We start from the raw sequence: 20,212 nt of genomic DNA, 5'->3' as shown, positions 1-20,212 counted from the left end.
GGCCACACAGGGCTGCCACATAGTGAGTGCTCCATAAATACCTGTCTATTGACAGAGACAGGATTTGGAGCCAGATTTCATTCAGTACCAAAGTTGTCATTTCCTTACTGTCCTTATGCCCAGTTTGAAGAAGATAATAGTGGTTGACTTTCTTTCTCCAAGTTCTGAACTTATCTGCTGAGCTCTGTCCATTGAATCATGTGGGAGGAGTTATTTGGAGATCTTGCAGCATGCAAACCTCAGTAGCTTTGTGCTCCTGCTGTACTGACAGCAGCTGAAGCACTGCCTGACACTCAGTTGATTCCAACCAAAAGAAAATTTAAAAGTGTCCCCGGCGGCCCTCCCTGGTGGTGCAGTGGGTTAAAGCACAGTACAGCAAGCCAGCTGCAGCTGCTTCCGTGTGAGTTCAATTCCCGCCCCGGAGGTGACCCACATGGCGCAACAGACCTCTCCTGTCTTGCCTGCTGCTCCCCTCAGCAGTGTACTTCATTGATTGGCCTATTCTGCTCCCCACTCTGTCTCTGGTGAAGCCTCACACCCCCACACTTCTATCTTGTACCCCAACTCTGTATGCATAAATAAATAAATCTTAAAAAAAAAAAAAGTGTGCCTGGCACCCATGACTGTAAGACACAGAGGCTTACTCAAGAGAGCCCACTAAAAGGTGGAGTGGGAGTGGAGATCACATAATGCTTGCAATCACATTGGATTCCAGGGGAACTCATACCTTGAACTCAAAGGAAGTTGGGTATCAGGGAGGACAGGCAGCAGAGAGATCCCCAGGCTTTGTAAAGTTGCACCTACCTTTACTAATTGCCTCTAGGTGGTCTAGAGGAGTGCTTTGCAACTTGCGCTGGGCATGAGCCTCACCTGGAGCATTGCTAACGTGCAGATTCTGACTCAGCAAGTCTGGGCTGGCACACTGAAAGTCTCTGCTTAAGGGGCTCCCAGGTGATGCTGGTGCTGCCAATCCTGGGCAGCAAGCTGAGTGGCAAGACCCTTGAGCACTAATTCAGAAGCTGCAACTGGAGCCACCCACAGAACATTTCACACTGCTGATGCCTGAGTTCACCCTCCCCAGCAATTCTGAAACACTGGTGTGACAGGACTGGGAATTAGAATTTTTTTTCACTTCCCAGGTGATTCGAGTGAGTGGCAAAGTTGAAGGACCACAGTCTTGATCAAATTCTCGGCTGGCTTGATGGAGGGGTTTCTCTGGGGTTAGGGGCCCCTCCTGGTTCAGGCAGGTCTCATGGAGGTGGGGCTCAGTAGGTTTACACACACCAGCCTCACACTCAGGACTCTGGGGCAGGTGGACAAGCAGAGGGGCAAGTGGGCAGCTAGGTGATATGCAGTGCAGGGTGTCCCAGAAGCATCCAAACCTTGGCATCTCCATTTCCCAGTTGTAGACTCTGCTCTAGAAATCCTGATTTTGGAGCTTGTGAAGACTTAGTTTCTTAAGATGTGGTAAAGACTACAGTTACTGACTCACATCCCTCTCTGGGTCTAGGAAGGGTCAAGGTGGTGATATTCAACCTGGGCTACAGGAGAAACTCAACTCTGGGGAGCAAGGGTGTTTCACAAGCCCCCAGAGGACCTGTATGTACATCCCTGCTTGTGAACCATTACACTGAGAGCTGCCCTTGACTCCTACCAGAAGCCACAGACTCAAGCCCCTAAATGGCCTGGAATTATGCATTCATCTCATTCCTAGAGCTTTATTCAGAAGCTAATAATGTAGCAAATCTGCCCCCCCCAACTCTTCTTGATTCCTTCAACCCATCTTCCACGTAGCTGCTGGTACAACTGTTCTAACACAACAATCTGCTCGGGTCATTCATTCTACTAATCAGCATCAAGCCCAGGGCCTTAGAGTGCTGTGTGAGGACATTCATGGTTCGGCCAGGCGCCATCTTGCACAATGCTCCCTCCCATTCCCTCTGCTCCAATGAGCATCACCCCTAGGAGGGCCTGGTTGGCCCTCCTCTCCATGCCGATACCTGGAATGCCTCTCCCATCGTTTCCCTGCTGATGCCTGCTTTTCCTCACTCAGTTCAACCACCCCTGATGCCTGCTTTTCCTCACTCAGTTCAACCACCCCATTCCCACAGGACCTCCCTGGCCCCACCCTGCTTCCCATCAGCGCTTCAGAGACTTGGGGCCAGTTTCATATGAACTTTCAGGTATATTTCAAATGAAGAAATTCCCAAAGAAAGTTACCAAAGCTGGAAGCCGGGTAGGTTCTAGCAATTGAAAGAGAACTGTGGAGCCCTTGACATCATTACCATAGATGCTGAGTGCGTAGCAGAGGAAACAAGCCAGCAGGGAGACAGCAGCTAACCCCCCTGAGAATCCCTATGCCTCTTTGGACTTTCTTGGGGCCTCTCCCTCTTCCAGCCATCTCTCAGTAACACACCCACTAGGCGCAGGTATGCTCAGGTGCCCATAATCAGGCATGCGTGCCCCACACCCGGCGCCTTCTACATTAACAAGCTCAAAGTGGCAGCAGAGGCCAATGGTGTAAAGGCCTCATCATCTTCATGTCCCTGCAGCATTCTGTCTCTGTGGGGGTGTATTCATTTGCTGACAAGTCAAACATCCTGATTTGAGAGTCATCAAAAATATAAGATTTTGTCAAATAAACTTTCTGCTCTCTATCCCCCTTGTTGACCCCACTCTTTGAGTTAGCACAGTCCTCAGCTGGGGGAGTCCTTCATCTAGTGGTTTGGAGCAGGACATTCCAAGACCCACCATTCCTATATGCACTTTTTAAGAAACAAATCCTCTGAGAAAGAGCTTCCCGGTAGGGCTTGGAGATGGTTCTCCTTCCCTCTACTCCCCTTTCAAAATCATACTCCTCCCACTTCTCAAACAACAGGCATGCGTCCCACCCAATCAGAATCCTGCCCAGGTTCAGGGACCAGACTTGGGGTGCCCCCAAAAGCAAGTCTTTTGCTGTTTGCACTATAACCACCTATATCCATAACCCTAGATTTGACATTCCATTAATGTTTGGCTTCTCTGGGTCAATTACTTATCAAAAAATCTTAGCACATATATGTGTTTTTCACCAACTGGGTAGTGGCAATCACAGTAACCATCAATCATACCTTAGAAAAGAATTTGTAAGCTTTTTGAGCCTTATGTTCTGAGAAAATAATCTTATTACATATATAGATTCATGGTTGAAAAAATAGAATGGGAATACTTTCCACACAAGCACAAAATAGAGTATGATCAAAACAAATTCAATGAGGGAAGATACAGCAGAAATCATGATTCCAAGGGAAAAAATGATCTAAAAATTCCAATGGCAATTTTTCAAATGGATATCAGTAGGTATCAAGTCACAGAGTTTTTGGTTTATTTGCTAAAAGAAAAAGCTAGGCACTGATATACTTTAAAATGCCAATATTTATAACAGAGTAGTTATTGTACTCTTTGTAACTACTTAAAATTCTGCTGAAAAATTATAGCTGTCAATTTTATAATGTGCAGAGCAGGCTCCTAGTTTTAAAAAATATATATTTAAGCACATATAGGAGAAAATTGGAAGAGCAATGCCCCCCAAAATACTAGGTTTCATTGCTAGGTGAGTGTCTGAACACCTGGAGGGGCTAGCGGAGGGACCACGTGGCCTAGAAGCCAGTCTGGGGGTGAGGGCGGTGAAGATAGGAAAGCTGACCTGGAGGTAGAAGCTGGTCGTCCTCAGGGTGCCTGGACAGCTCTGGACAGGGTTCAAATGCAGAACAAGTTGAAGCAAGATGCAGTCACTGACATCCTGAAGGTCTAATCCAACCAGCTGGGCCAAACCAGAGCAGAAGTTCTGTCCAGAAGGTAGGAAAACCTCAAGGTCATGGACGTGAGAGGTGATGAGCCTAGATTCCAACCAGGAATATTTTCCACTTCCCCAGCCTGGAGAGGAGGCTGGCAAAGAGAGCAAGACCTCAAACAAGGACACTGGGTTTCAGAAGAATGTTCTCATATTAGGGTAGGCCGGCCGCTTCAGCAGCCAACCTGGGCTCTCAAAGATTTTTCTCCCTCATGGAACACTGCAATGACTGTGACCCTGGGTCCCTTCTTAGGCTCCTTCTTCCCCTGAGGCCTCTGCTGGAGGCAGAGATTACGTGGTGATGTCTATGGATCTGTCTCGTATTCCACTGGCCAAATCCAGTCGTATGGTGAAGTGCCAGCAAGGCCAGAGCAGACGGTAAAGGAGTCCTGAAGGCCTCAGTGGCTTTTTCAGGCTTTTGGTAATCTTTCTACACCACTTGCAGAGAAGTAACCAGGTATGGTGCAGGCCAGGCAAAGAGGCCAAAAGGCTGACAGGCCTCCCAGCCCGGGGCAAATCTCTGGGCTCTCTGGTGTTCTCTTGTGATCTTCCTCTGGAGCCATTCTGTTGCGGTCTGCCGCACGATCCTCTGATGTACTCTGTCCTGTGATGCCGCCCTCACATGCTCAGTCTCTCAGCTCAGGTGTCCCCACTCACGCACGCCCACACCCTGCCCCAGGTGTCTACCATCAGACATGCAACCCCACGCCCACGCTCCCAAACGCCTCCTGCTTTTAAAGCCACCGGGGACAGCCACAGAGGCCAGTGGCTCAAGAGCCTGAGCAGTCTTCACTTATCCTAGATACGGCCATACTGAAAGCATGGGAGGTGGGGAAAGTGGTCTAAGGTTAAGTCCAGGAAGAAAGGAATGTGTCTGGCTAGCTGCTGATATATTTCTTACCCTGTCACGGATAATATAGCCCTGGGGCTATGTCTATAGATGGTTAAATAGAACTACCATGTCCTTGGGGAGACTGACGCAGTCCTGAGGGCAGATGCTAACAGGAAGACACTTGGAATCAATTTCTGCCAATGCCTCCTCTGTGTGAACAGGTGGTATCTCTCACATGCAAGGGTCAGCCTTCCAGGACCATTCAGGACATTTGTGAGAGTCAAGTTCTCCCAAATCCCAATACTATAAAATCAGTCTCATAGAATTTGGTTCATGATGTGGTCCTATTACTTACTCTGTTTATTCATCCGAAAAGAGGGATGTTGCCAAAGGTGACAGGGGTTCTTGAATCAAGTATGTGCAAAATCAAAGGCTCCACCATACTACCCAACACATCTACCAACACCACACCAGCGCAATCAAGTCAAACAACACATACTAATAATTATGGCTATTGTTACAAAAATCTACATGCATAGTCATTTAATCCTTGTAACAACCCTATAAGAAGGGTATTCTTTTGCCTATTTTATAGATGCAATTAAAGGCAATTGGTGGATTTTCTAAGGTCACAGATGGTGAATAATAAATTTGGGATTCAAGTCCAGGTTTGGCTGCTCCAGGCTTATGCTTCTTGCCACAGTAATTGCTTTTTGGCTTTCTTAAGCACCTATTTTTTTTTACAGGAGGCCATGGAGTGGAGTGGCTTAGGACACAAATTCTGGAATCAAGTTTTATCTATGGGTTTAAATTTTTCTCTTTTCATTTCTGCGTGTCTGTTTCTTCATCTGCAAAAACAGAGATAATAATAGTATCTATTTCATAGCATAAGAATTAAACGCGATGTGGCAGGTACAGAGTTTAAGACTCAGTCGCTGTCAGCTGTTCCTAACATTTCCAGGCATGGTGCCAGGCTTGGCAGGATAAAAGAAGTCAGAGAGAGGGTTTGGACCCAAGTCCTCCTGCCTCAAAACCTGGAGATGCAGTGGAAGCTCAATGCCTTCTTCACTTTCTCCTCCAAAAGGTCATTTTGATTTATTACCAAGAAGCTGGTCCCAACCGCAAAGGCCAAATTTCAATATTCTCACCCAGCTCCTGGTTAAGGGTGCCCAAAGAGAATCCTCAGCCAATGATTCTCAAAGAGGGAATTGAATTCACATATTCTGAGGAGAAGAGCTTGCTGGTTGGGATGTGACGTGTTAAAGATGGATGGGGTGCCACCCATGGGAGCAGCCTGTACGGGCCCTGGGCTCTGGGTGAGTCCAGAACCTGGCTTCATGTGGGATCCTGCATCACAGCATCCTGCTGACTTTCCAGGTATAGAGATACCGTCTTCTCCTCCTTCAAGATTCCTTTGAAGACATAGGAATCTTATGTTAAGGTCACTGTATTCATCCGTTTCAGAGAGGAAAGCAGTGTTTGATAATGAAAGCAGAGCTGAACTCTGACTTTTAACGGCTCAATTCAAGTTGGAAGGAGCCACCCCAGGGAGGAGGCACACAGGCCTGGTCACAGAGCCTGCCCAGTTAGGGCCGCCTGAGTGTGGCGCCCTATCTGTTGGGGGAATCTTCCATTCCCACCCCACCAACGCTGCTCTTTCTTCTGACCAGGATTTTTTTTCCTATCCTTCTCAAGGGGAAATTGTTCTGCAAAGTGTGCCTAGGTGAGTATTCTACTCCCCGGACCCATGGAGTTTCTGATTAAGACCATGCATCGCTTGTCCTTGGTCAACATACCCCCCTCTGGCAGGCACGTGCCTGCGTTTCACAGACAAGGAGGTTTGGGTTCAAAAATGCTTAGTCTCTGCTCAAGGTCAGGTGAAAGATGTGAAGTCAGTCACTGAGGTGCCCTCAGAAGCCCCTTCTCTGGTTCCAGAGATCCTGGGCTCCAGGTCCCCTGCTTGGCCACACAGACATAGTTCAGGGCTCCCCAGGTGATTCTACCAGGTTGCCTAGGCTGGGAACCCCACACAGCATCAGTCTTCCTGTAAGTCAGGGCTCTTCATGCTTTCCTTATCACAGATCCCTTGGCTTTGTGTGTTTGTGGCAGGAGTCATGGATCTCCCCTATGGAAAAATAAGTATGTGTATATCCAAAAGTCACATGTATTTTCAGGGAATTGTGAATGTTGTGATACTTCTATGTGGAACCCCCATGAATTCAAGTTTCCATTTCTGTGAATTGAAATTAAGGTCAAGTTTATAAATCCTTGGCCCCAGTTCCTTGCCACCCATGGTGGTTAGCTAGACACTTCAAAATGTTTCAGGTCTCTGGGCCTATCCCAGATCTACTGATTGAGAATTGCTAGACCTACAGTCCTGCATACATTTGGTGAGTCTTACACACCCTATCAGAAAAGTCTTGGAACTGTTTTTGGGGAAGGACCCTCTGACTGATGCCTGTTCAATGGAACCAGAACTCATCTCTGTCACTTGTCTCAGGCTAGGAAGTTACTTTACCTCCCAAAATTTCTATGTCCTCTTCTGAAATAATTCATAGGCTTGATATAGTATTAAATAAAATATTCCAAGTTAAGTGTTTAGCACAGTGTCTGGCACATAAAGACTCATTAAATGTTAATTTATTGCTAGCTACATTTTATCATTTGTGTAATTAATCTCTGTAAAAGAGCTCTTGGTGATAGAATGGGGAACAGAATCTAATTTCTAGCATACTGTCAACAAACATACATAAAAGAAAGGAAGAAATTCAAAGTTTATTAAACATTAAGAATAACAGACAAAGATTTGGATTTAACAGCATACAGACCAACCAAATCAGGGTAGAGAATTAAAATGACCTCATGTGAACTGGCACCCCGTTTAACAGATGCAGCCTCTGTGGTGTTGCCAAAAGGGTCATGATGGATTATGATGTTGTATCAGGTGCTCTAAAATTTGTCTTAAATATATTTTCCCTCCCTCCCTTCTTTATCAAACGCTCTCCCATCCCCACATACATCACATGCATACAGTTGGCTCTGCAAAATGTACTAATCTAGAATGTTCCCAGATCGAATCAATCAAGATCTAAGATAAGGCTTTGCTCATTTTAAAAATGGCATTATTAATTATAGACGTGGATGAGGACTGGCCCTGGGCCATGTGCACCCTGGTGCCCTCAGCAGGAAGCTGGCTGCAGGGTGCAAAGCTGTGCCCCTGGTCTCCAGTGACCCGCCACTTGCTGCCCATATTAAATCCTGGCCTCTGCACTCCACATGGGTGAAGGGGGTCAAGCCGCCTGCCTTGGGATCACTCTGATGAACTCTGGTCAAGTTTTGAGTTTTCTTAAAGTTTTGAAGGGAAAAATTAAATAAACTACTAAACAAAAAGCAAAACATAATTTCGCATTTTACAGGACATCTCTTATTGTTCCATGGAGCAGGTGACAAGGAATCCACCTCAAATTCTTTTGGATTCTTCCAAAAGCAGACTCCAGATCTTGTTTTATTTTATTTTATTTTTATTTTTTTATTTTTTGCTATTAAAAAAATAATCGGGGTGGGGGAGCGTTAAACACACACTTATGATTATTGTGAGTCTCTCCCATAACTGGTGAGTTCCAAGGCACCTCTGGTGTATTTTCCTCCCCACTCAATGCTGGAACCCCATCCACATGCTCCTGAAATGAGTGGTCCTTCTACTTATATTTGAAGAAGAAAAGACTATCACAATGGTCTTAGCCAATATGGGGTTTGAAGGCTCAAACTTCAAAATGCTGAAAAGGTGCCCCTTTCTCAAGAGAAGGAAGCCGTCCCCCGCCCCCACCCAGCCCTACCAGGAACAGAGCAGGATTGGCCAGTCACTTCTGATCTTTCTTTGCAAGTCCAGGCAATGGCAAACGATGATGTGACCTTGTCTGGAAGCCCTGGGCTGCTCATTCCAAATAGTGTCTAAGTTATTTTGGCATGGTATGATTTGGATTCATTTTTAATGGTCAAGTAATTAATCTCTGAAAGATGCTTATGATGAAGAGGTGAAAAATGACAACAGGACTCTTAGAATAGCTGCAGTCCGGAGAACTCATTTGACCCTGGTTGATCCAAATCATTCCAAATCGGGCCATGGCGCCCATGCATTTACCAGAACTGCTTTGTTTGCTAGTTAGCTGCCCTGGACTGGTGGCTAAGTCCAGGCAAGAGTGCTCAGGCGTGTCTGGGAACAACAACCTGCACAGAAGGCACCTGCACAGGCTCCAAAGTTTAAACATATTTAAGACGAGGTAGGCTTTGGAAATCTCTCCTGGAGTGCAAAGGAGTTATTTCTTTTTTGAATGACTTTTTTATTTCTTCTGCAGAGAACATGGGTGATGCTCATTGGGTACAAACAACTGAATTCTAAGAATGACCAGTGCTCACATACAGATTCTTAGCTACCATTTTACACATCAATGGAAGTATAGCCTCTCAATATTTCTCCACTTAAAGAGGTCATCTGTGTATGTTTTGGCCACCACTACCAGGTTAACAATCCTGTTCAACTACTCTCTTTACCTCAATAAAAAGGCCAAACCTGTGTCCACATGTGTTTTTGAATATCACTTGCAAAGTTCTGCTTAGGGTTGCCAATGGCTTTGTTTCATAACTTACTTACCAGAACAATCTGTTTCTATTCCAGAGTGCACCCATTTCCCCCATAATCTAGCTGAGGCCAAAAGACATACCTAGTAGGAATAGCCTCCTAGGCAGGTTTTCCATGGCTACACCCCTCTGGGAGGGAAGCACTGCTGGTGGGCTGACAAGGAGACCACCAAGCAATTTAAGAATTAGATATTTGGGAGGCAGAAAACTAGAAAATCCCATGGGTGAAGGGTATTTTAATCTAGCATAAAATGTTTCTCTGCGGTAACAGCAGAATCTCTTGACATTACACAACTTAGTAAAACAAAAGAATAATCACCTTTAAAGTCAAAACATCTACCTGATTATAAACCATACACATAGCACCGATATCAACCTTCTACTGCAGAAGATGCCTATGCCCACAGAGGACAGAACCATTTGGGGTGTTTGCAGTGATATTCCATTCCAGCAACTCATAATTTTGAAGTGAACATTTATTTCTGTGGCAGATGCTTTTCCTAAATACTGTATCATCCAATAAATATTTGACTAACATTCTTTTGTGCTTTTGGGTGACGTTCACTGACTTCTTTCTGAGACCTAAGAGGAAACGAGAAAGCTTCTTATATGTTTTAGAGCAGAATTTGTCAAAATAAGCCTCGATACTGTCATGAAATTTTAATTTAAAGCAGAAAAACATGCTGATGTGTCAGTGATTGGCTTGAAATATTAAAGACTTCAAAATCCCCAAGCGCTTCTTCTCTGTACAACATTGATGAATATATATCTTTGCTATATAACTTTAAAACATGGAATATTTTTCCTTTTCTGTTTGCTATATATAATATATGTCTTCCAAAATACATTGTCAGTATTTATATCTGAAAAATACTGTACAAAAAAAGAACTTCCTATAATTACTCTGTATAAACATTAAACAATTTAATAATCTCTCCTTTTGGTCTATAGTAAACATTTAAATTGATTGGATTAACCACAGTTTGTGACAACACCATCCCCTTCTGAGATATACCAGTGTCTTTTACATTCATTTTTCAGAAGTCCACTTTATAAGAGCACATATGTTTAAAAGCAAACAGAGAATAAGAAACATTAAGAAACATAAGCTCCAGAATTATTAATTTATGAAGCATTCAAAAATGACACCACTAGGGAGAAGGGTCTTACAAAAACATCAACTTATTAACTTAATTAACTGATTTTTTAAAAACAGCAAATATAATTCACAAAAAAATATATATTACAAAAACTAGGAAAAACTGAATCTTAAGTAACTGAGTTGTTTGAATATCAAGAGGGACATGGAAAACTTTTACTAGAAAAGTGGGAGGTGGGGTATGGGATCAAACATGTCATTGTCAAAAGCTGTTCCAAGATGCATTTTTTTTGTCTTATTGACTGATAAATTAACCCCTCCTTCTCAGACCTGGCATTTCCCTCTGCTTCCCTGTCCTGGGGATGTTCTGGGCATGCTCGAGTGCATTAATTTTTGTTTTTCCAAAGACGGTGAAATTCTTAGGTAGGGAAAACATCCTACGTCCACTAGTAATACTCAGGCAGCATGCTCTAGCGTACAATAGGATTATTGCTTTAGGTACAGACAGTGCAAAAACACACTCCGTGTTCTATAATAGTACTCTTACTTATCTGGGGTTGGTAGAATTAAAAGGAAACTTAGTAGAGAGCAGTAAGTAAATACGGGATCTTAATGAATCTAAACAGCACTTTAAATTTGAAGACGATTACCACCAGAACCGAAAAGATGAGGAAAGCAACCTATAACTGAACTGAGCAGCAGTGTAGTGCTAAATTATCCACCGCACCTAATCAGCATGGCAACTTACAGATTAAACAGAAACAAGAGGCTGCAGTCTTGAAAACTGAGCTCTACTATGCTACCGGGGCCCTTTTAGGGGGTCCAAGCGGAGGGTCCCCGAAAAGTAGGTGAAGAAGAACAGGAAGCAACGCTGAAAGGGCGAGGGTGAGGAAGAAGGGAGTGGCAGGAAACCCCAGAGGGGGCTCCGAAGTCCAGTAAAAACATGGCACCTTTCTTTTGGGGTTGGGGGGACTCAAAGAGGACGAGAGGGCTCTCTTAGAACGGCAAGTGCAAAAGGAACGCCCACACACCATTGACCACACAAGCACCAGCACAAACACGCACGCACACACACCAAAATGTGTCAGTTGTGTTGATGCCTCTGCTAAAGTGCTGATGTCGGAAAGGTTGGCTCGGGTGTGGTGCTATCAGACAGGAAACAAACTGTCCATCTATTCAAAAGCCAGCCCACAAAAATGCCATCCTACAGGGGCCCGTGCCTGGCCTCATACTTGGCAAGTATGTTCTTGCATTTGCCCAGCTCCTTTCGCAAGTCAGCCACCTCCTGGCGGAGAGCCGAGTTCTCCTTCTCCAGGAACGAAGCCCGGATGGCAATCTGATTCTCCTTCAGCCGCCGGGCGTCTCGGGAACGCTTGGCCGCCATGTTGTTCTTTCTGCGCCTCGCCCAGTACTTGTCATCCTGCTCATTAGTTCCAGAAAGAAAAAGAAACAAGATATTAGATTTCAGCAAAGCTGAGTGTCTATCGGGCAAGGCACTGGCAGGTGTCCGGCGTGTACGGAGGCACCAGCCCAGGTCTCCTGACTCGTGTCTCTCGCCTTGACCACCTACGCCGGAGAGGATGGTGCTGCAGGAACGCGGCTTTCCCGAGGCACACACCGACCTGACCAGCATACTCCTGCTCCCTCTGCCCAGTGGAGTATGTGGCCAATGAGGGGGAGCTCAGGGGCTCAGTGAACGCTAAAATTCCAAATTTCTTGAGTCCCTTTTGATGAAAATTTTGCTTTATGAGCCCTTTTTTCCCATGGCTCTCAGACGCTTGCTGGTATACACTGATACAAAGCGGCCGAAGACCACTCGGCTGTGTCTCAGCTCTTCTGGCATACGTCCTTGATCCGGCAACTCCCCCTCTAGGAGCTGACCCCTAGCCATCTTCACATGCATAACACAGCCACTCGTGTTTCACTGAGACACTGTTTACAGCTGTCAAGGGTGGACAAACATTCCATAACATGATAGCAGAATTATACAAAAGGATACTAAACACAATGATCCAGATGAACTAGTATGTTGATGATATACCACCGTGTGGAGTGGAATGAAGTAGTAGAAATATGCAGTTTACAGATAAATATGTGTGGCCTTATCCCACTTTGGTTAAAAAAACATAGTATTGCTTCATAGCAAAACTGTCCAAAAGCTCACAGCAACATACTAAATAGAGTGCCTTAAAGAGTAGAAGGAGGGAGACTATAAGAAAGCAGCCTCACTCACCTTTTATTTTATATCCCCTTGTGCTAATAGAATACTGTACAATGGGCATATATACTTTGGGAATTGAAAGTGGAAATTAAAAAGAAAAACTTCTACCCGCTACTCACCACTATACTTCTATTGATGACTGGAATTAAATAATTGACTTTAATTTCCTGTTTAACTGTTCTCTAGACCATAATTAGCCTCAGCTGTGAGCAGAGTGAACCCAACGCCTACTGCTCCTGCCAGAAGAAAAGGAGTCCTCCCTCAGAAGACTAGGAGCTGAAGACCTTTTAGAGTTTCCCAATTCATTTCCAGTGCCACCTGGTGAATTTTGCAAGTTCCTTTATTCAACAACTTGCAACAGCAACCCCTCCATCCTATCAGGGCTGATTTCTGCAGTTACGTGCCGCCCAGAGGAAGCGGTGAAGCCAGTTTTACCCTTCCCCTGGGTCATAAGGGCAGTCAGCACTAGAGAGGGTCACATGGGGCAGGCCAAGGCTGCAAGGCAGGTCCAAAGTCGGTGGCAGGCCCTCACAGCTGCCCATTGCCCCGGCAGATATTTTTCTTGCATAAAGAGAGCATAAGACAGAAAGCCTATGACGGCGCCTCTGGCTACAGTTTGGGAGCTGGCATTTTTATTGCATTTATAAAGCACTCCCAGCTTTCTATACATTTCATGGTACTATGAAACAGTGAAAAAAGAAAAGATCTGTGTAGTAACTGGTACCAGAATTCTTAGAGGCAGCTGTTCTTCGAAGGACACTTGGATTAGCTAGCTGGGGACAGGTATGCAAAGGCTGTTGGTGTTGGCGGGATTTGTTTGGGCTTCTGCGAGGGGGAGATGAGACCAGTGATGAGAAGCTGGGGCGTAGCTGGAAGAGCTTCCCTGGGCAAGCTGGTCTAGGGCTCATGAACACTGGGGAGGCGCAGTTCTGATGGAAGCTGTCTGTGCTGTTAGATGTAAGCCCAAATCCACCCGAGGGGAATATGAGCACATCAGCCACACAGTTCCCAGGAGCATGCTGTCCCAGCTTCTTTGAAAGAGGGGCTGCCTGAGGATGTATCAGAACCTGCACATGGGGGGGACAGAAGCCAGGAGGTAAGGAATACCTGACAAGCTCCTGGGAAATTGTAGGAGCTGGGGTGGGGTGAAGGGGTGAGCACCCATGGGTCATGGATTTGGTGGCTTGTGTCTAGGCCCCAGGGGCCTCCCCAGCGTTCATAAGCCCTAGACCAGCTTGCCCAGGGAGGCTCTTCCAGCTGCTCCCAGCTCCTCATCGCTGGTCTCATCTCCCCCTCGTAGAAGCCCAAGCAAATCCCGCCAACACCAACAGCCTTTAAAGGGTCCCAGGTCTGCTGACCCAGAGTAACAATGAGCTTCTCTGTTTCCTCGAGCTCTTATTATTTCTAAAGAGCTTCCATTTCCCAGCCTTCCCTGTGTCCGCACAGGCAGATGAGCTGGCAAAGTGTGGCACTGAAACCCGCACAGGCAGGAGGGGACAGGGGAGTAGGAGAGGAGCAGAGGACACAGCAGCAGAACGAATGACGGAAGGAGGACTGCCCTGGACCAGAAAGAAGCCAGCTTGCCTCAATTTGTTGTCAGTGCTAGGTTGGCAAGGCGGAAGCCGGATATTGAGCGGGACGCATAAGGTTGGCGTCACAGCCCCGTCCCCTTCTCCATCTCCCAGGTGCAAATGCCTCTGGCTCCTGGGTTACCCCCGCTCAGCAAAGAGCCACTCAGTGCTGCTCCCATCATCTTCCCAAGGGCCTCATGCTGTGGCTACCTCCCCCACCTCGCCAGGCCCTCCTGACGGTTAACACTCCCTTGTTCTTGCTAATCTAGAAGTTCCTTGAAGATGGAAACAAGTCAGCACTGGCTCCCGTTGGTATCCCCAGGGCTTGGCACATGTGAGCAGCATTTGAGAAATATTTGTCGAGTGAATGAATAGACGTTTGAAAGCAAGGTGATTAGGCTGGCCCTCGGCGAGCAATCTCAGAGGGTGCATACTAACCCAAGCCAATGGAGGGCCCAGGGAGGACATTCAGACAGGGGTGGGGAAGGCCATTTAGTCCATTTCAGTCCAGCAGTTTGCTGGTTCAATGCCAGGGGGATCCACCAGCCTGTCTCCCACCACTCCTGGCTCAGCCCTCCTGCTAGAGGGGAAACTCGGCTTCCTGCTCCACACTGTGGCCTGCGTGCCACCTGGGGCTGCGCTCACTCTGAAGCCACCCGAGCCCAGGGCAGCGGGCAGAGGAGCACCCCTGCCTGAGTCCCGCCTGTCCCGTGGAAGGGGAGGCCTGGCCATGGCGGCAGCGACTGCACATACGCCAGCACAGTTTTCACCTTGCCGTTTGTTGCCAAGGTTACCTGGGTTATTAAGTGCGCTTGCTCTTTCCTTTGAACTTGTAAATGTGGACACCCTGGGAAGGCCCGGCTGCAAGTCATATCTACCACTCAGCAGCATCCTTTCAAACTACCTTCCAAGAGGAAATTCAGGCCGAATGGGTTGCCTGGCTTAGTTTCAGAGATGACTCTGAAATATACCCAGAATGGAACAGCTAAGAACACAGGGCCAGGAAAAGCATCCAGTGGACAGAAGATAACTCACCGCCCAGCACCTAAGCCCTGACTCCCCTGCTAATTCCATCCATACAACCAACAGTGCCTTGTCCTGTTCATGTTTGTGGGTGTTTTCGCTATCCACGTTCCTTTTCGATCCTCAGGGGTACAGCTAGCAGTGGCTGTCAGCTGACGGCCAGCAGTTTCCACCTTTCTTCTCCTGTAGCTCCATTCCCTCAAATGCAAACTGGTAATCTTGGTCTAATGCATGTCCAAGGCCCCTTCAGCCCTGACCTTCTGCATCACTTAAGAGATTCTCAGGTATGTGAAGGCAGCAGGGACTGGAATCTGCCAGGTACTTTTCCTTCCATTGCTCATTCCAGACAGGAAGAGCAGCAGAAGCCGCTGGCCTAAATCCACTTCAGAACAATGTTCCAAACTCCCAAGTTCCCAGCCCAGGAGTCTCTCTCCATGTGAACCATATCTAATTTGGGGAATGGGGGTCAGGAATCAGAAAAGGATTAATTATGACTCTTTCTGATGCCTTGAATTCTACAATCATATCTCCATTGTCCACATGATTGAAAAGAAATATAGACACAAAAAAATCCTATACAATAGCCAATCAAAATCGTTCTATTTTGCTATTAGTGGACATGGCATACTTTAGGAAAAAATTCATTTCCTAAGGTATCCTTAAATGTACCAGATTGGTTTTAAGTTGCATCTGACTTCTTAAAGAGAATCTATTTTCATTTGATGTGTCCCCTCAACATAAAACACAAAGCGGACATTGCATATAAATAGTGTCAGGGAACCTACCAGCTTCCTTAGCAAAATCCCACCTGGTCCTAAAGGGAAACTGTGGGGAGAGAGGGCTATCTCCAAATATTACTCCCTGAGGCCTAAGAGCAGCTGTTCATTATCAGTAAATTCCCAATGGGGGTGTATCCTTCAGAGTACGGTCTAGCTGCCCTTCCCAAACAGTTTTCTGTTTATTTTCAACCTTGAGAGATTCTACTTTAATTTTATTGGGCTTTCATGGTTTTCCCTGCAGACAGTATCAGGTTTGCTTCCTTCGCAGGTTGTAAATCACTCCAGCATTTTATTGCTTTTCCTTGTTTCTGTGCATCAGCAAGATATGAAAGATATTATTTCTGAAGACACCCAGAGAAGAAGCCACTTGCCTGGGGACACAGGCCACAAGCCACGAGTCCTGCGCCCATGGCTGTTTGAGCTGAGGCCACCCCTTCACCTGCCTCTGGGCCCACCTCCCAGCCCCCCAGCCTGATTACCAGTTCCAATTTACCTTCAGGTCATCGGGGATGAAGACTTTGCGGGCTTTCTTAATCATGGGCTGTGGCTTCAGTTCTTCCTCAGAGAACTTGCGTTTGCGAGGGTCAAACATTTCCTGGCCAGGGATGCTGGAGAGGGCGAGATCGGCCGGGTCTGGCTCGTACCCCACTGGGACCTGGATAGTGTCGGGGTCGATGGGGCTTGGTGTGTTACGGTTTGCCGGCAGCAGCTGACCTGGAACAGCACGGGAGTTTTCACTCACTAACTCTGGAGACCCACAGGCAGCGACTGGATGCTCCCTAGTGAGTGCGGAGAGATTTCTACTTTATGGAACATGCCCTAACATCATGTCTCATTCCTCCTCACCCTGCTCCTGAGAACTCAGTCGGCTGACTTTGACTTCACTCATCTCTGATGAGGCCAGAGCCCACCTACACATGTTCACAAGCAAAATAAAAAAGACACGTTCGTTCTCCCTGTGACGCGGGCCAGTGACCAGCTCTGTGCCAGGCGCTCTGCAAGGTGCAATGGAGAGGCTTAGTATCACTTTGCCTTAAGGGTGTTTTCCAGGTGAGTCAGGAGAATCAGACCAAGAACTCACAGGGAGGCTACAGGGAGGTATTGATGGGAGTCAACCTTACCTGCTTCCAGATGGGAGGAAACAGGCCATGATGCAAAGGTGCTGAGGGATCACTTTCTAGAGCTGACACAGACTAGCTGCATCTTGAGACCCATGGTAACTTGCGAAAGAAAGTGATTCAGCACAAAAGACTAGACAGAGGCTTGCATATGAGGAGCCGTCTTGGGGAGCACTGGCACTGAAACAGTGCGAGACATAGCGAGGGCCACCTCCCTGTGGCCGGGCAGGTGGACAGTGGGGACTGCCTCTCTAGCCTCTCACACAGGAGGACTCTGAGCACTGACATGACAAGCAAAGCAGGAGTTTGGAGAGAAGCATGAGGCTGTGTGAGGACTGGACTGAGGAGGCGAATCTTGGAGATGGGAGACCAGCTATGAGAAGGTTGTGAGGACCCATGCAAGTATTCATGCTGGCAGCGGGGGCCATGAGGAGGAGACAGGCTTAAGAAATATCTGACAGGCAACAAAGGACGGAACGGAGCCAATCAGTCTAACGTCTACTTGCAGGTCCCACAGCGCTGAAAGGCACACAGGCTTTGTCCAAGAACAAAGGCCTCGCTGCATCTGGTGTGTACTTCACCCACACTCGGGTAGTAACAGGCCACAGGTTCAGGGAGGGAGCCCTGAGCCATGATCTCTACCTTCACCTGAACTTGACAGTAGTTCCCTTCACTCCAGAGGATACATGAGGATACAGCTTCCCTGCTTGGCCCACCTCCTCCTCTTCCTCACCGCCAATGTAGACAGTGTGTGGAGTGTTCTCTGCATTTCTTTTTTTTTTTAAGATTTATTTATTTATGCATACAGAACTGGGGTGCAGGCCAGAGGCTCAGGGGTGGTGAAGGACTTCACCAGAGACAGAGTGGGGAGCAGAACAGGCAGATCGATGAAGTACACTGCTGAGGGGGGCAGCGGGCAGGTCAGGAGAGGTCTGCCGCGCCATGTGGGTCAGCTCCCTGGCCAGGGACAGAGCTCATGAAATGGCTGTGTCTAGCATCATAGTGCTGTGCTTTCACCCACTGCGCCACCAGGGAGGGCCCGTCCTCCTCATTTCATTAAAACAGGCCCCAGGTTGAAGCCTGAAGCCACCAGCTCACACTCTCGCTAAGCCGTGAAACCACGCTCATCTGTTTTCTGGAAAGGCCCACTGGCGGGACTGGCAACATGAGTGTTCCTGGGTGACCTGTGGGTCCCCACTCTCCTTTGTATCCTGCTTGCCAAAGAGGAAGAGACAGTCCCCGCGGCAGCGGCAGAGGACGGAGCTTCTCCTGAGCCGGGCTGTACGTAGCGCAGCTCCAGCTTCCGCAGACCTCTGGGCTCTGCACTGGCTGGTGTCGCACTGGATTTGATCTTGTGCTTCCTGACACTGCCTCAGATAATCAACCATCAGAAGGGGATTATCATCTCCCCTTTAGAAACTCCCTTTGAACTTAGCACAACGCCGCCAGATGCCCATCCCTACAACACCACTCTCCCCACCCTGACACACACGCGCACTGTCCTATGCACACGTCCAGCCTCTGGAAGCATCTCTCAATAGTTCTCAAATTTAATTGCTCCCTCTTACTTCAAGATCCCCCCAGCACTTTGCTATTCTGCAATATTAAAATGTTCTCCTTACTGCTTTATAAATGTTCTTAAGCTTTACACACACACCTACATACGAACACACACACACACACCTCGTCTACTAGCCACAGTCTTTCATGTTTTATCTATTTCATCTCTCCCCCGCGCCATGGTGCCTACTTCACAGTGCAGCTTCTGCAAAGAGGAGCCCTCATTTAGCGCCAAGCCTCTGAGACTCTGGGCTCTGACATTCATTCATGGGCATTCTAACAATAACATTTCACATTCAGGCAGAATCTTCCTTTGCATTCTTTCTCTTTAGCTCTTGCTTCCAATGCAAGTAGGTCAGCCCTACCTGCCTAAGTGGACTGCAGACGAGATCACTGGTTTTCCCAATGTCAAGCAGCAAACAGCAAAGTGTCTGAGAAATGGAACTCTGGCCCTTTTTCTCCCTCAAAGATGTCCTCAAGGCCCTCCCTGGTGGCACAACGGGTTAAAGTGTGGCACTGCAAGCCAGCCGCAGCTGCTTCAGTGTGAGTTCGATCCCCAGCCCCTGAGCTGACCCACATGGCACAGCAGACCTCTCCTGTCTCACCTGATGCTCCCCTCAGCAGTGTGCTTTGTTGATCTGCCTGTTCTGCTCCCCACTCTGTCTCTGATGAATCCTCTCACTGCCCCTGCACCTCTGGCCTGTACCCCAGTTCTGTATACATAAATTTTTTTAAAAAGTCACCCCCAAATTATTTGTTTAGCTACATTTTATTTATTTATGAATTTTAAAAATTATATATATATATATATATATTTTACATCATTCTTCCTTTTGTGCATTTTTTCATCTCAGCTGTAATCTCCAGGGGCTTCCCACAACCAATTCACCGTGTGCCATCACCACAGACCAGTGTTACCTACATTTTCTACTGAATTAACTCCACTGGACTCATTTTCCCTCTTTGATTCAAAATGTCCATAGCACCCCTGGGTAACAGGGAGGAGGGACTCTATTATTTATTCCTACTTTTAGTGGATTTGTAAACATTTACTATCACAACTTTCAATTTAAGAATCTATCACTATATTTCATTTGTAAATTACAAAACATGTTCAGTGTAAAATCAACACATGCAGAAATGTGTCAAGAAAGTAAAAGTCCTAGCTCTCCCTCCCCCACTCCCCTAACTCACCTCCCGTAACTGTTGGGTGTAACCCTCTCAAGCCCTGGTTTTTTCTCATCGGTTCTAATAGTGCTAGCATTTCTAACCTCTTAGTTTTCTAGGTCAACATCGCATCTTCAACTTCTAGGAACAGTTGTTGCTTTTACAGTATTTATAATACCCACTTGGAAAAAAAAAACTCACTGCTTTAGCTAGGTTCTGTAAGACAGTGAGGAATAAGAGATGAGTTGAGATCCCATCTTCCCCAGACTTTAATGGAAAGAGCTTTTAATCTTTCACACCCTTGCTTCCGAAGATGTGTTCTAGAAGCCGAGCACACGGTGTAACACTTGCAGGCAGTTGTAGGAACTAAGA

The 20,212-nt window shown here is 46.8% G+C and overlaps 1 protein-coding gene across 2 annotated transcripts in view; it reads right to left on the bottom strand.

The window, feature by feature from the left end:
- Nucleotides 1-7,464: 7,464 nt before the first annotated feature.
- HLF (hepatic leukemia factor) overlaps nt 7,465-20,212 on the bottom strand; it is a 49,935-nt gene continuing 37,187 nt past the window's right edge. Inside the window, exons 3-4 of one of the 2 annotated variants that reach the window (XM_012726660.1) lie at nt 16,489-16,709; nt 7,465-11,824 (exon numbers count right to left, since the gene is read on the bottom strand). In XM_012726660.1, coding sequence (XP_012582114.1) covers nt 11,606-11,824; nt 16,489-16,709 — 440 coding nt within the window. In that variant the 3' untranslated portion in view covers nt 7,465-11,605. The remainder of the gene's footprint in view (nt 11,825-16,488; nt 16,710-20,212) is intronic. The other variant, XM_004684394.2, reaches the window with a different exon arrangement.

The sequence above is a fragment of the Condylura cristata genome, unplaced genomic scaffold (genome assembly GCF_000260355.1).
Source record: "Condylura cristata isolate star-nosed mole 26May11 unplaced genomic scaffold, ConCri1.0 scaffold00017, whole genome shotgun sequence".
Classification (NCBI taxonomy): Eukaryota; Metazoa; Chordata; class Mammalia; order Eulipotyphla; family Talpidae; genus Condylura; species Condylura cristata.
The sequence above is the reverse complement of the archived record's forward strand: the minus strand, read 5'-3'. Positions and strand labels throughout refer to the sequence as shown.